We start from the raw sequence: 14,163 nt of genomic DNA on the forward strand, positions 1-14,163 counted from the left end.
ATGCCTGGCCTACATTATGGTTTAATTATATTTATTGGATTAGAATTATATTCCCCACCATGCTTATTTTTAAACATGTTGACTTTTTACTTCTGTGGTGGAAATTTCTTTTTTTTTTTTTTTTGAAGAGGGGCAGGTCAGTGGCCCTGAAAAGAAAATTTCCCAATCCATTTGGAAGTGACAGCATGTCATCTGACGTCAATGATTCAGGTTTAAGGTCACTTTAGTGTTAAGGAGGTAGAATCTCTCTTTTGGTTGTTAGATGATTCATGATCCATCAAATTTCCAACTCTTAGATCGAAAACTACGTTAAATCAAGCAGTGAGTAGTTTAAAAAAACATTTATCTGTTAATCTCTATAAAACAAATCAGGGAAGTGGATTCTTAATACTCTCCAACCTTAAAAAGGTAGAAGAAAAGGAAACTTCAAATGTGGAAAATGACTTACTTGTTTAGCTTCTTCTGCTACCCCTCCTGACACAAGCTGTCCACTTGAAGGGTCCATGCCTATCTGTCCTGAAATGTAAACGGTCCTGTCGACTAACACAGCTTGACTGCAATAAACAGAAAACTAGTGTATTTATATAAGTATAAAACATAAAATTCAATGCTAGAAGACTTTTTTGATAGGACAGAGAAGTACAAATGGTTAAAAAAAAAAAAAAGATACATTGGACTTCACGAAAATTAAAAACTTTTATTTACCAAAGGTATCTTTTTTTTTTTTTTGAGACGGAGTCTTGCTCTGTCGTCCAGGCTTGAGTGCAGTGGCACGATCTCGGCTCACCATAAGCTCTGCCTACTGGGTTCATGCCATTCTCCTGCTTCAACCTCCCAAGTAGCTGGGACTACAGGCGCCCGCCACCACGCCTGGCTAATTTTTTTTGTAGTTTTAGTAGAAACAGGGTTTCACCGTGTTAGCCAGGATGGTCTTGATCTCCTGACCTTGTGATCCACCCGCCTCGGCCTCCCAAAGTGCTGGGATTACAGGTGTGAGCCACCGCGCCCGGCCTATCAAAGATACCTTTAAGAAAATGAAAAGGGGCTGGGTGCTGTAATCCTAGTGCTTTGGGAGGGTGAAGTAGGAGGATTGCTTGGGACCAGGAGTTTGCGACCAGCCTGGGCAACCACTCAGTCTCTACAAAAAACAATGAAAAACAGCCGAGTGTGGTGACGCACACCCGTGGTCCCAGCTACTCAGGAGGTTAGGGTGATTGAATTGCGTAAGCCCAGGAGTTGAAGGCTGCAGTGAGCCATGTGTGTATCACTGCGCTCCAGCCTCAGTTGGCACTGGGTAACAGACAGGGACCCAAAATAAAAAAAGGGGTTGGGGGAAGAAAAAGCAAGTGATAGATTGGGAGAAAAATATTTGTAAAACATAACCTAATAAAGTACCTATATCCAGAATATAAGAAGAACTCTTATAAGTCAATAATGTGAAGACAACCCAATGAAATATGAGCAAATGATACTTTACAAAAGAAAACATACAAAGAGTTAGAGTACATTAAATTTGCTCAACATTATTAGTCATTAGAGAAATGCAAAGCAAAACCACACACTAAGACATCACTGATAAAACAAGCATTGGCAATGATGTGGAGCAACCCTCATACACTCTTGGTAGGAATGCAAAATGGTACAGCCACTTTAGAAAATAGTTTGGCAGTTTCTTTAAAAATTTAAACATATATTTGACATACAACCCAGCAAACTCTTCTTTCAGAGACAGGGTTTTGCTCTGTCACCCAGGCTGGAGTGCAGTGGTAGGATGGTGGCTCACTGAAGCCTTGACTTCCCAGGCCCAAGCGATCCTCCCATCTCAGCCTCCCAAGTAGCTGGGACTAAAGGTGTGCACCACCATGCCCGGCTAATTTTTTATTTTATTTTTTATTTATTTTGCTTTTTTGTAGAGATGAGGTCTTGCTGTGTTGCCTAGGCTTGTCTCAAACTCCTGGACTCAAGTGATCCTCCTGCCTTGGCCTCCTAAAATGCTGGGATTACAGGCTTGAGCCTCAACTCAGCAATTTCTTTCCTAGGCAACTATCAAAGAGAAATGAAAACATATGTCCAAAGACTTTATGTGAATGTTCAGAATAGCATTATTTATAGCAAAAATGGAAGATGCACACACACGCACCCACTGATAGATCCAACAAAGGACTATATATTGTCTTATTTCACTTAAATGAAACCTTAGAAAGGACAATAGCAACAGCAGATGATTAACTGTTGTCTGGGGCCAGGGGTGATCATAAATGGGTACAAGGGAATTTTTTGGGAGTGATGGAAATGTTCTAAAATTTGACTATTATAGTGGATGCCTGATTCTATACATTTACCAAAACTCATGGAACACTACGTGAGTAACTTAATTAAAATGGGTAACTTGTTGTTTTGAGATGGAGTCTCACTCTGTCACCCAGGCTGGAGTGCAGTGGCACAATCTTGGCTCACTGCAACCTCCGCCTCCGCGTTCAAACAATTCTGCTGCCTCAGCCTCCCAAGTAGCTGGGATTACAGGCGTGAGCCACCACGCCCAGCTAATTTTTGCATCTGTAGTAGAGATGGGGTTTTGCCATGTTGGCCAGGCTGGTCTTGAACTCCTGACCTCAGGTGATCCACCCACCTCGGCCTCCCAAAGTGCTGGGATTATACATGTGAGCCACCTTGCCTGGGCTTTTTTGTTTGTTTGTTTGAGACCGAGTCTTGCTCTGTCACCCGGGCTGGAGTGCAGTGGTGCCATCTCAGCTTGCTGCAACCTCCACCTCCTAGGTTCAAGCGATTCTTGTGCTTCAGCCTCCCGTGTAGCTGGGATTACAGGCGCCCACCACCATTCCCAGCTAATTTTTGTATTTTTAGTAGAGACGGGTTTCACCATGTTAGCCAGGCTGTTGGCGAACTCCTGGCCGCAGGTGTTCCACCCGCCTTAGCCTCCAAAAGTGCTGGGATTACAGGCATGAGCCTCTGTGCCCAAGACATTTTTAAAAATGTCTGTTTAATTTACACCAAGTGAAATGCTTGGCTCTTAAGTGTACAGGGTGTCCAGTATCTGCATCAAGATATAGATCATTTTTATTACTGCAGGGGCCCTTCATGCCCGCTTTCAGTCCTTCCCACCCGGAAGCATCCACTGACCTGACTTCTATCACCATAGCTTAGGTTTGCCTCTTAGAGCTTTGTTTAAATGAAATCTTGTGATATTTATGATGTTTACATTTTTTCTTGTCAACATGGTTTCAATCTCAGATTAGCCCTTGTCAGAAGAAATATGTGAAATACATAGGCAGGTACAACAGTCCCTGCCCCCCTCTTTTTTCTTTTTTTGAGACACGGTCTCACTCTGTCACCCAGGCTGGAGTGCAGTAGTGCAATCTTGGCTCACTGCAACCTCCTAACTCCCGGACTCAAGCAGTCCTCCCACCTCTGCCTCCTGAGTAGATGGGACTACAGGTGTGCACCACCATGCTAATTTGGTAGAGACAGGGTTTCACCGTATTGCCCAGGCCAGTCTCAAACTCGTGGCCTCAAGCAATCTGCCCGCCTTGGCCTCCCAAGGTGCTGGGATTCACAGGTGTGACCCACAACACCCGGCTTGATCTCCCCATTTTAAAGAGGGAAGTTGAATTATAGGGATGAAGTAGACTCAGTTCAGCATACTTTCCTTTTAAAGGTTGTCACCAATTTTGAGACATTGGAGAAAAATTGAAATACTATATTCAGTACCCATTTTCTTATGCTTTTATTTTTTTCATTCTCAAAGGAGGTGATTTTCTTATGTTTTAAACATAGATTTAAATTCATTTTATTAGCTTAAAACACAGATAGTCTATATTTTCTTGTTCCTAAAATTAGATCTATAAAGACAAAATTTGAAAAATACTGAGAACTTTTTTTCCTTTAAGCCTAACCCTAATTTCAGCAACTAAAAACCAAAGTCTTTAGATGGAAATATTTTTTCTTCTTCCCTTTTTTTCCTTAGGACCTAGGACCTCTTTTCCCTCTCTTAGATCATGTTACATCTTTGTCCCTGGACATTGTTTCCAAAAGTCTCACCAAGGGCTTCTTTATACATCTAGAAAACATACGAGAGAAAACTACTGTATTTTAGGCTTTATTGCTCAGTTTGTTTTTGAGATGGAGTTTTCGTTCTTGTTGCCCAGGCTGGAGTACAATGCTGCAATCTCACCTTACTGTAACCTCTGCCTCCCAGGTTCAAGTGATTCCCCTGCCTCAGCCTCCCGAGTAGCTGGGATTACAGGCACCCAGCACCATGCCCGGTTAATTTTTTGTATTTTTAGTACAGATGGGGTTTCACCATGTTGGCTAGGCTGGTCTCGAACTCCTGACCTCAGGTAATCTGCCCACCTGGACCTGTAATCCAAAGTGCTTGGATTACAGACTTGAGCCACCATGCCCAGCCTCAGTTCCCTTTCTTTAATTCTAAAAAATGAAGTTAACCAGAACTGGTTCTGGGATGTGACATCAAAGTCGTAATCTTTCAGATGTGGGTGTGAGAAATATTAAGATTAAGAGGGGGAAGCCACACTGGCTCCTCAAGGGTGAAACCAGTTGTTCCAGGTATGCCCCTCTTTTAATTTTGACCATGCCCATCCCTTTGAGGTATTCCTTGGTCTGTAAATGCTAAAATTGAGGGGGATCCCAGCCCAGAATGCTGTGTCCTTAGCAAAAATGACTCATTATATTGGCCAGAGCAGTTTCTGAATCAAAAATTCCCTGTAATTACTACTTTAAAATGTGCCCTGACACTTCCAAAGATGGAATCCAAACCCTAAGCTTTTTCTTGCCTAAATTTGCTGCCTGCTTTCAAATGTGGTTCATGTACCGGATCAGATTCATCAGAGAACAAGGTCTCAGCCCTTTTGGCCTCCATGGGGTAGGGATACAGTACATGATAACAGCTGAGCAGGTACCAGGAAAAGGACCAGTCTTTCTCATGGCATCTATGAGTCTGAGCCCCTTTAGGACTGAACTGTGGGGTTTTTTCCATTCCTGCGGAGAGAATGAGAAATCTCTCTTGCACTGACATCCAAGAGGCAACTGCAAGACCAAGTACCAGCATTAGGTGCTCACAATGGAGAAAGGACACAAGGAGATAGCTGCCCTCAGTACATCACTAAGCTGTAGGTAGGGAATCATTCATGGTGAAGTGAGGTGTTTTGTTTTGTAATCTGTGTTTTGGGGTGACTTTCCAAAGCATTTCACTTTTCTCCGCATCCCCTCCCTTCTCTACTTTAATTTCCTGCATATCAAACAAGTTCAGAGGGATACATTTCTGCATCTTCAGTCCCATTGGGCCCTCTGCAGAGGGATACGTGAAACAGATGCTGCAGAAAAAAGCGCAGCCAGCACTAGCACACTGAGTGGCAGTTAAGTTTGTGAGTAGTTGCTTAGCACTTGTAAAAGGAAGACTCACAGAAAGCTCAACGCTGTTGGGGTATCTGTTGCTGTGCTTTGACCAGCTACCCTGCAGCTCTGTCACTTCTTTTTAAATCCCCAGAAAGAGAGGCTTTCTCACCCGTTTCTCCTCTTGGTCAGTTGCATACAGCACCTATCTGTCACCAGCAGGTTGTGGCCTGGGAATTTAGGGCCCTCCCATGTTATGTTGGGCCTGCAGGGGAGGGGAAAGGCTCTGACAGCTTTTTCTTCTGGAGAGGCAAGAAATTCCGAGCAGTTCTCACGTTAGTTATCTGAGGTTATTTTGTTTGTTTTATTCACTTTTCTTTCTTTCTTTTTTTTTTTTTTTTTTTTTGAGACTGAGTCTCACTCTGTCGCCCGGGCTGAGTGCAGTGGCGCAATCTCAGCTCGCTGCAGTCTCCACCTCCTGAGTTGAAGCAGTTCTCCTGCCTTAGCCTCCCAAGTAGTTGAGAGTACAGGCACATGCCACCACACCCGGATAATTTTTTGTATTTTAGTAGAGACGGGGTTTCACTATGTTGCCCAGGCTGGTCTCAAACTCCCGAGCTCAGGCAATCTGCCCACCTCAGCCTCCCAAAGTGCTAGGGTTACAGGCATGAGCCACCACACCTGGCCACTTTTTTTCTTTTTAGATTTAATGTTGGAGTGGTTTCTGTGTTACTTTCTGTGTTTCTTTGTGGCCTGTAAGTTTTAGCCCCTTTTGCCTTCAGTTACCCCTCTTACACTCAACCTTGAGAAATGATATTCTCCTATTATTTTGGATACTTTTGGCGGTTACGCTCTCAAGTCTGTGACTTCTGGAACCATGCAGATCTTTATTGTAAGACAAATCCCATTATCTGATTTACCTGCTCATTTTCAGAGTTCCCCAAAGAACCCCTAGGTTGGTGAGGTTTCTTTGAGAAAATGGCTTTATGTGTGTGCACCAAAAAAAAAAAAATCATTTTTAATGTCAGTAAATTCCTGTTGGAAACAAACGCTAACTAGTTATGTAACAGGGCTGCCAGAGAGCAGGCTGAGGCTCCCTGGGATTTTCAGTGGCCCGTTTTCATTTCTTTCAACAACCATCAATTGAATACTTGCTATGTGCCGGGCCTGGGCCAGGCATGAGAGAGGAGGGCGAACAGGAGCTGTGAGCCTGCCTCATGCGGGGCGGTCCTTTGTGGATCTGTCTACAGCCCTGACTCATGCTGGGAGGACCAGCAAGTTAGAGTCCGCACTGTGGGACTTGCAACATCAGACGCAGTGGGCTCTTCTGCTCTTTCCCGCAGCTCCCATAGAAAAGTGCCATCCTTCCTTTTCAACTTTGCGAAGCAAAAGGGAAGTAGAATTGTGCCTTTTTTCATACTGTTTTGTCAGTGAAGCCTTTATTTCTTTATTCCTACAGGATCCACAAAGGATTTAAGGTGACCCCAAGACAGTACATATTTGTTTCCCATTGATTACTGAAACAAAATCTATGGGTGTCTCTCGGTTGGGAGGCTTGCTCAATGCCATCCTGCCATAAATACAAGCTTAATTTGGAAAAATCCAATTGGGCTGGAGAGGAGGTGCTGTGTTGGCTTGGTTTCCAGAGACAGTGAAATGACTCTTGATCCCTCACATCCATTGCACTAGTAACTTTCATCTCGCCCCTGTATAGTAATGACTTGAAAGGAGATATTGGTGGGTTATTTATTTGAGTCCCTTCCATAGACTCAACAAAAGGGACAAAGTGAAGTGGGGTTTCTCCATTCAAATGTCTATTTTTTGGAGTTGTATGGTTTTCTATACCACATAAAACTACAGATAGGATTGGAAGGCTGTACTTGAAAGTCTCAATGTGGTTTTTTTTGGAGGGGGCGGTGGGGGCGGGGAGACAGAGTCTTGCTCTGTCACCAGGCTGTAGTGCTGTGGCACAGTCTCGGCTCACTGCAGCCTCCGCCTCCTGGGTTCAAGTGATTCTTGTGCCTCAGCCTCCCGAGTAGATGGGACTATAGGTGTCCACCACTGCGTCCGGCCTCTTTTTTTTTTTTTTTTTTGACTGAATCTTTAGCGACTATCTGGGAACTGTCCTCCTTGTCAGAAGGGGGAAGCAGAATTCCTTCATCAATAGAGCATAGGAACTAAGTTCAGGTAGATAACATCCCTGAGTCCGTTTCATCTTCTGTAAAATGGGATTCAAAGCAGTTACATTATTGACAAGTTTAAGTGAGATAATGTGGGTGAAGCCCCTGCCTTTAATAGGGGCTTGGTAAATGATAGATTCTTAATAAATCTTAGAACCATCCTAAAAGCCTTGGCCATTATCTAGGGTATCTTGGTTCCTGTGTAACTTCTTTTCTTTGTTCTGTTGCCCAGAAGAACTACTGAAGTACATAGTAGATGCTCAGTAAATTTTTGTTAAATGAATGGCAGGGCTTCGGTACTTTCTTTGTCCTATTGTCTTTTTTTCCTGAGACGGAGTCTTGCTCTGTCTCCTAGACTGGAGTGCAGTGGTGTGGTCTCAGCTCACTGCAGCCTCAGTCTCTTGGGTTCTGGTGATTCTCCCGCCTCACCCTCCTGAGTAACTGGGATTACAGGCACACACCACAACGCCCAGCTAATTTTTTGTATTTTTAGTACAGATGGTTTTCACCATGTTGGCCAGGCTGGTCCCCAACTCCTGACCTCAGGTGATCCACACACAACCTCCCCACCCCCCCGGCCTCCCAAAGTGCTGGGATTACAGGCATGAGCTATGGTGCCTGGCCCCTTATTGTCTTACAATAGTACTTCACGCTGTGAGCTTTGTTCTAGGAGATGTCCTGAGAGAGCCCTTAGGAAATTGGCCAGGTAGATTTGGGAACTGCTATAGAGTACAGATTCTAGCCCTTTCCAGAGATGAATCATGCATGTTATTGTTTTAGCAGCTTAGAAAAGTTGTGGAGAGAAGAAGTCTCCCTAGCCTTTTAAGCTTGGTATTTCCTAATATCATTTGACTGTGTAGGGTAACATAGTGCCTCGATGATGCTGTGATGAGGCTTCTAATGAGTTAATGTCTGCAAAGCATTGAGGACAGTGCTGAGCAAAGTGAGTCCCACAAAGGGGCTGCTGTAAGCCCTTACATCCTTGGGCAGATCTTTTTGTGGGAAAGATTTCTAGAAGAGGCTCATTCAAAAATTTGATAGGACCAGGTAGGGTGGCTCACGCCTGTAATCCCAGCACTTTGGGAGGTCAAGGCAGGAGGATTGGCTGAGCCCAGGAGTTTGAGACCAGCCTGGGCAATGTGGTGAGATCCCATCTCTGAAGGAAAAAAAAAAATGTTGATAGATTCCTCAGAATTACTTTTCAAAATCTAATCTGCCATGATCCAGAGTTCATTTGCCCAGGAAGGAGATAAGCAGCTGTTTTCCTATACCACATGTGTTCTGGATCCTTCTCCTCCTCCATCTGCCCCGTGACTGAAAGTCACCCCTCTCTTCTGTCTTGCAGAAGCCTGGCTACAGATAAGGGACCGAAATGACTGACTCAAAATATTTCACCACGACCAAAAAAGGTATTGTTTGTTTAATAATGGGCCTCGTCCTATGCTTTCTCTTCCTGTCCCTTCTGTTTTCCTCCTGTGGTGGAAGGGAGTAGGGGTGGGAATGAAGGCCTGGAAACATGTGGCAGGAATGGCCTAGAGCTTGTTGTGGATCTAGAAAATTGAACTGTTGATGATATAAGAAATTGCTCCTTTTAGAGCTCAGAAAGGGAAGAACATTAGCTCCAAGTGTGGGGGAAAAAAGTGCCCTTTTATTCCCCATGGCTTAAAATAATTATGTTTTTTTCCAGGGGAAAGAAAACACATAATCCTGTCAGCACCCCCACAGCAGTTGTGTGTGTGTGTGTGTCCCCATGTCCCCTCACGCGCACATGTGTATGTGTGTGTGTGTCCCCATGTATCTGTGTCCTTATCCAAGGGCAAGTGTTTTTCTTTTTTTTGAGATAGAGTTTCACTCTTGTCACTGAGGCTGGAGTGCAGTGGTGCGATCTCGGCTCACTGCAACCTCCGCCCCCTGGGTTCAAGTGATTCTCCTGCCTCAGCCTCCCGAATAGCTGGGATTACATGTGCCCGCCGCTATGCCCAGCTAATTTCGTATTTTTGGTAGAGACGGTATTTCTCCATGTTGGTCAGGCTGGTCTGAAACTCCTGACCTCAGGTGATCCATCCACCTTGGCCTCTCAAAGTTCTCGGATTACAGGCATGAGCCACTGTGGCCGGTCAGGCACGTGTTTTTCATGGTTTTAATCCTGTTTTTCATTTGACATTTTGATATCATAAACATTTCCCAACAATTCTGATGATTCACTATTAAGTCTATTGAGTTGCTGCACTGAAATTTGCTAAGCTAGGCTTATATCGCTGGGTATTTTGGTTGTTTCTGCTTTTAAGGAAATGGAGGATGTTATCGTGGCTGACAAATGTGCTTTAACCCTGTAAGCATCTTTTGGCCAACCCTTCCTTCTTCCCTCCTTCCTTCCAAGTGATATTGACACACGCCTACTGACCAGATGAAGAGTCTGTTGTTGGATCAGCTGAGCCAGGACTCGAAGTCTGCCCCTCATCGGGCATTTCATGTATTGGTCTAGCTTTTTTTCACTGAGAACCTACCATGTGCAGTGGGAGAGAGACAGAGCTTCTGAGCTGGTGTTGCTCGAGGTTGAGCAGGAAAGACAGTCTGTAGAGTAGTAACCACACTGAAGTGTAGTGGGTCCAGGGGAGACTATGGGAGAGCTCTGGGTGGAGCTGGCCAGATACATGGGGGACAGGAAGGGGAAGGAGTGAGTGCTGTGCTTGTGACACATTCAGGGAAAGGAAGGCGGTGGGCATGAGCTACCGACGAGGGTGATGCAAGAAGAGGTTAGAGCCTGGCACAGTGGTGCCCCAGGTGGTGGCTTGGGTGGGAGGATTACTTGCTTGAGCCCAGGAGTTCGAGTCTAGCCTGGGGAACTAACTAAAAAAGAGAGAAAGCAATTGGAGAGGTGTGCAGGGATCAGTCCTGTGGAGCCTGGTGAGCCACAGGGTGAGCTTAGTGCTGAGTGTATTGGAGTCTCAGGGGTGGCTTTTGTTGTTTGTTTGTTTGTTTTGAGACAGAGTCTCTCTGTCACCCAGGCTGGAGTGCAGTGGCAAGATCTCTGCTCACTGCAGCCTCCTGGGTTCAAGCCATTCTCCCAAGTAGCTGGGACTACAGGCATCTGCCACCACGCCCAGCTAATTTTTGTATTTTGGGGTTGGGGTTTTTTAGTGGATTTCTTTTGGGAAGGGAGATGTGTGGAGAGACATGCCTGGAGACAAGGAAACAGGCTCAGGAGAGCAAAGTGAGTATCTTGGGTAGGCCCAGGCATAGGGATTGAGAGCATGGGCTTTGGAGCTGGCAGACCTGGTTTTCAATTTCAGCCCTACCACCTACCGGCATTGGATATACATTACTGAGCCTCTGACAGCCTCCATTTGCTCACTGCAAAATGGAGGGAAATGCAGAGTTGTGAGGATGAAATAAGAATATGTGTGGGAACAAGTTAATATGGGACTGGGCTCAGAGAAGGGTTCTGAGGGGCCAGGCATGGTGGCTCACGCCTGTAATCCCAGCACTTTGGGAGGCTGAGGTGGGTGGATCACCTGAGGTCAGGAGTTCAAGACCAGCCTGGCCAACCTGGTGAAACCTGGTCTCTACTAAAAATACAAAAATTAGGAGGGTATGATGGTGCCCACCTATAGTTCCAGCTATTTGGGAGGCTGAAGCAGGAGAATTGCTTGAGCCCGGGAGGCAGAGGTTGCAGTGAGCTGAGATCACACAGCTGCACTCCAACCTGGGTGACAGAGTGAGACTTCGTCTCAAAAAAATAAAAAATAAAAAAAAATTAAAAAGGCCAGGCGTGGTGGCTCATGCCTGTAATCTCAGCGCTTTGGGAGGCCGAGGCAGGCGGATCACGAGGTCAGTTCAAGACCAGCCTAGCCAACATGGTGAAACCCCGTCTTTACTAAAAATACAAAAATTAGCCGGGCATGATGGCACACGCATGTAGTCCCAGCTACCCTGTAGGCTGAAGCAGGAGAATTGCTGGAACCCAGGAGGCAGAGGTTGCAGTGAGCCCAGATGAGGCCACTGCACTCCAGCCTGGGCAACAGAGCAAGACTCCGTCTCAAAAAATAAAAAATAAAAGAGAAGGGGTCAGGAAATGACATCTGCCCTTCTAACCTATTATTGGGATCCTGACTCTGTCCCTGGCAGGGCCAGACAACCCTACTTCCTCATTAGTTTTTTTCACATCATCAAGTTCCTCAGAACAATTGATTACATGCTTGAGCTCTCATGGAGCAGCTGAATTCCCATTTTCAGAGCTGAGCAACCACTTGTGTCTCAGGAAGTGGAACCCTGAGCAAGCTGTTTTAATTAGAGGTTCCAGGAAAACAGGAAAGGCCTCCATGTGGGAATCCACAAATCCTGCCCTCTCCCCACAAGCCTTAAGTACTCAGGTTCTATTGCACTGAGCCTTTTAAGGGCCTTTGGTTGAGTGAAGGTAGCTGAGGACAGCTTTACCTTCCACTGTGTTTTTAGCTCTCTGGCTGAGCAGAGCCTGCCATCATGTTTTTGATGCTTTTGTCTTCCCCAGAATCTTTGTAGCTTCCATGGTTCCTGTTGCTTCAATCCAGAGTGGCCTCTAAACTTCTTTTCTTTTTTTGGAGACAAGGTGTCACCTTGTATCCCCCAGGCTGGAGTGTAGTGGTGTCATGGCTCACGGCAGCCTCGACCTCTGGGTTCAAATGATTCTCCAGCCTCAGCCTCCAGAGTAGCTGGCACAGCAGGCATGTGCCACCACACGCAGCTAATTTAAAAAAAAAATTTGTAGAAACGAGGTCTCACTGTGTTACCCAGGCTAATCTTGAGCTCCTGGGCTCCAGTAGTCCTCAGCCTCTTTTCTTTCTTTCATTATTTTTTTTTCTTTGAGATGGAGTCCTGCCCTGTTACCAGGCTGGAGTTCAGTGGTGCCATCTTGCCTCACTGCAACCTCCACCTCCTGGATTCAAGCGATTCCCCTGCCTCAGCCTCCCGAATAGCTGGCACGCACCACCACGCCTGGCTAATTTTTTGTATTTTAATAAAGACGAGGTTTCCCTATGTTAGCCAGGATGGTCTCCATCTCCTGACCTCATGATCCGGCTTCCTCAGCCTACCAAAGTGCTGGGATTACAGGCATGAGCCACGATGCCCAGCTGATCCTCAGCCTCTTAAAGTGCTGGGATTACAGGTGTGAGGTACTGCCCCTGGCCTCCAAGCTTCCATCTTGTTAATTCCTATCCTAACAGTCGTCCCTCACTGTTGCCCTCACTGTTGCCAGGCCTACCTGAGGCCAGGCGCCTGAAGCTTCCCTCAGCCAACAGCATAGGATGTCTTACGTGCCTCCCTCTGGTTCTTCTGGAAGTTAGATACTGGGACCTGCCAGGGTAGGGAGGGATCGCTCATGCTTGCCTCCTTTCCTTAGGGGAGATCTTCGAGCTGAAGGCAGAGCTCAACAGTGACAAGAAGGAGAAGAAGAAGGAGGCAGTGAAGAAAGTGATTGCATCGATGACCGTGGGCAAAGATGTCAGGTGTGCAGGAGTAGGCCTGGTGGCAGCTGGAGGCGGGTGACAGGGGAGGGTTTATAGCTTCTCGCTTCGGGTGTCTAGGGACCCATGTCTCCCCTCATACAGCTCCCTTCATAAAACTTTCTTCCCCATCGAAGGTTTTGTTTACATGGGAATCAGGAGCCCAGATGCTGGCAGGTCAGGTGGTGATGGAGTGAGTTAACTGGAGTAGGTGGGAAAGGAAGCACGTGGCGCAGTGGGTGTGGCCTGAACCCTCTCAGAAACTCCAGAGGATCATTACTGGCTGGGGAAGAGGACCCAGTGTGGCCAGGTCTTCTGGTTTTTAAAAAGAATGGGAAATCTGGGCCAGGCGCGGTGGCTCACGCCTGTAATCCTAGCACTTTGGGAGGCTCTGTTGGGTGGATCACAAGGTTAGGAGTTTGACACCAGCCTGGTCAATATGGTGAAATCCCGTCTCTACTAAAACTACAAAAATTAGCTGGGCATGGTGGAGCACGCCTGTAATCTCAGCTACTAGGGAGGCTGAGGCAGGGGAATTGCTTGAACCTGAGAGGCAGAGATTGCAGTCAGCCGAGATTGTGCCACTGCACTCCAGCCCAAGTTACAGAGCAAGACTCTGTCTCAAAAAAAAAAAAAAAAAAAAAAAAAAAAAAAAAAAAAAAGAAGAAGAAGAATGGGAAATCTGGATTTTTCATTTTAAATCTCCCTGTCTTAAGTGGCCAGATGATATTAAACAAACACTGTGTGGTGCAAATAAAATACACGTGCAGATTGAATTTCTCTAATATGTCACTGGTGTGCAGCCTCTGTTGCACCTGATGGCTAAAGCAGGTCGTGTGTAGAATGGCTGCCGCACCTTGGCTCATGCTTCCCCTGTGGGAGCACCCAGTGACGCAGCTTGTCTGCCCATCTTTAAAAACCTATTCGAGGCTGGGCATGGTGGCTCACACCTGTAATCCCAGCACTTTGGGAGGCCGAGGTGGGTGGATCACGAGATCAGGAGTTCAAGACCAGCCTGGCCAACAGGATGAAACCCCATCTCTACTAAAAATACAAAAATTAGGCTGGGCGCGGTGGCTCAAGCCTGTAATCCCAGCACTTTGGGAGGCCGAGACGGGCGGATCACGAGGTCA

General features: G+C 46.1%; 1 protein-coding gene across 3 annotated transcripts in view; it reads left to right on the forward strand.

Annotated features, from left to right (window-relative positions):
* Nucleotides 1-14,163, forward strand: part of AP1B1 (adaptor-related protein complex 1, beta 1 subunit) — a 65,526-nt gene that overhangs the window by 15,971 nt on the left and 35,392 nt on the right. For all 3 annotated transcript variants that reach the window (XM_011995716.1, XM_011995717.1, XM_011995718.1), the window contains exons 2-3: nucleotides 8,893-8,956; nucleotides 12,928-13,033. In XM_011995716.1, the coding sequence (XP_011851106.1) occupies nucleotides 8,920-8,956; nucleotides 12,928-13,033 (143 nt within the window). In that variant the 5' untranslated portion in view covers nucleotides 8,893-8,919. The remainder of the gene's footprint in view (nucleotides 1-8,892; nucleotides 8,957-12,927; nucleotides 13,034-14,163) is intronic.

This window comes from Mandrillus leucophaeus, unplaced genomic scaffold, assembly GCF_000951045.1.
Source record: "Mandrillus leucophaeus isolate KB7577 unplaced genomic scaffold, Mleu.le_1.0 Scaffold496, whole genome shotgun sequence".
Lineage (NCBI taxonomy): Eukaryota > Metazoa > Chordata > Mammalia > Primates > Cercopithecidae > Mandrillus > Mandrillus leucophaeus.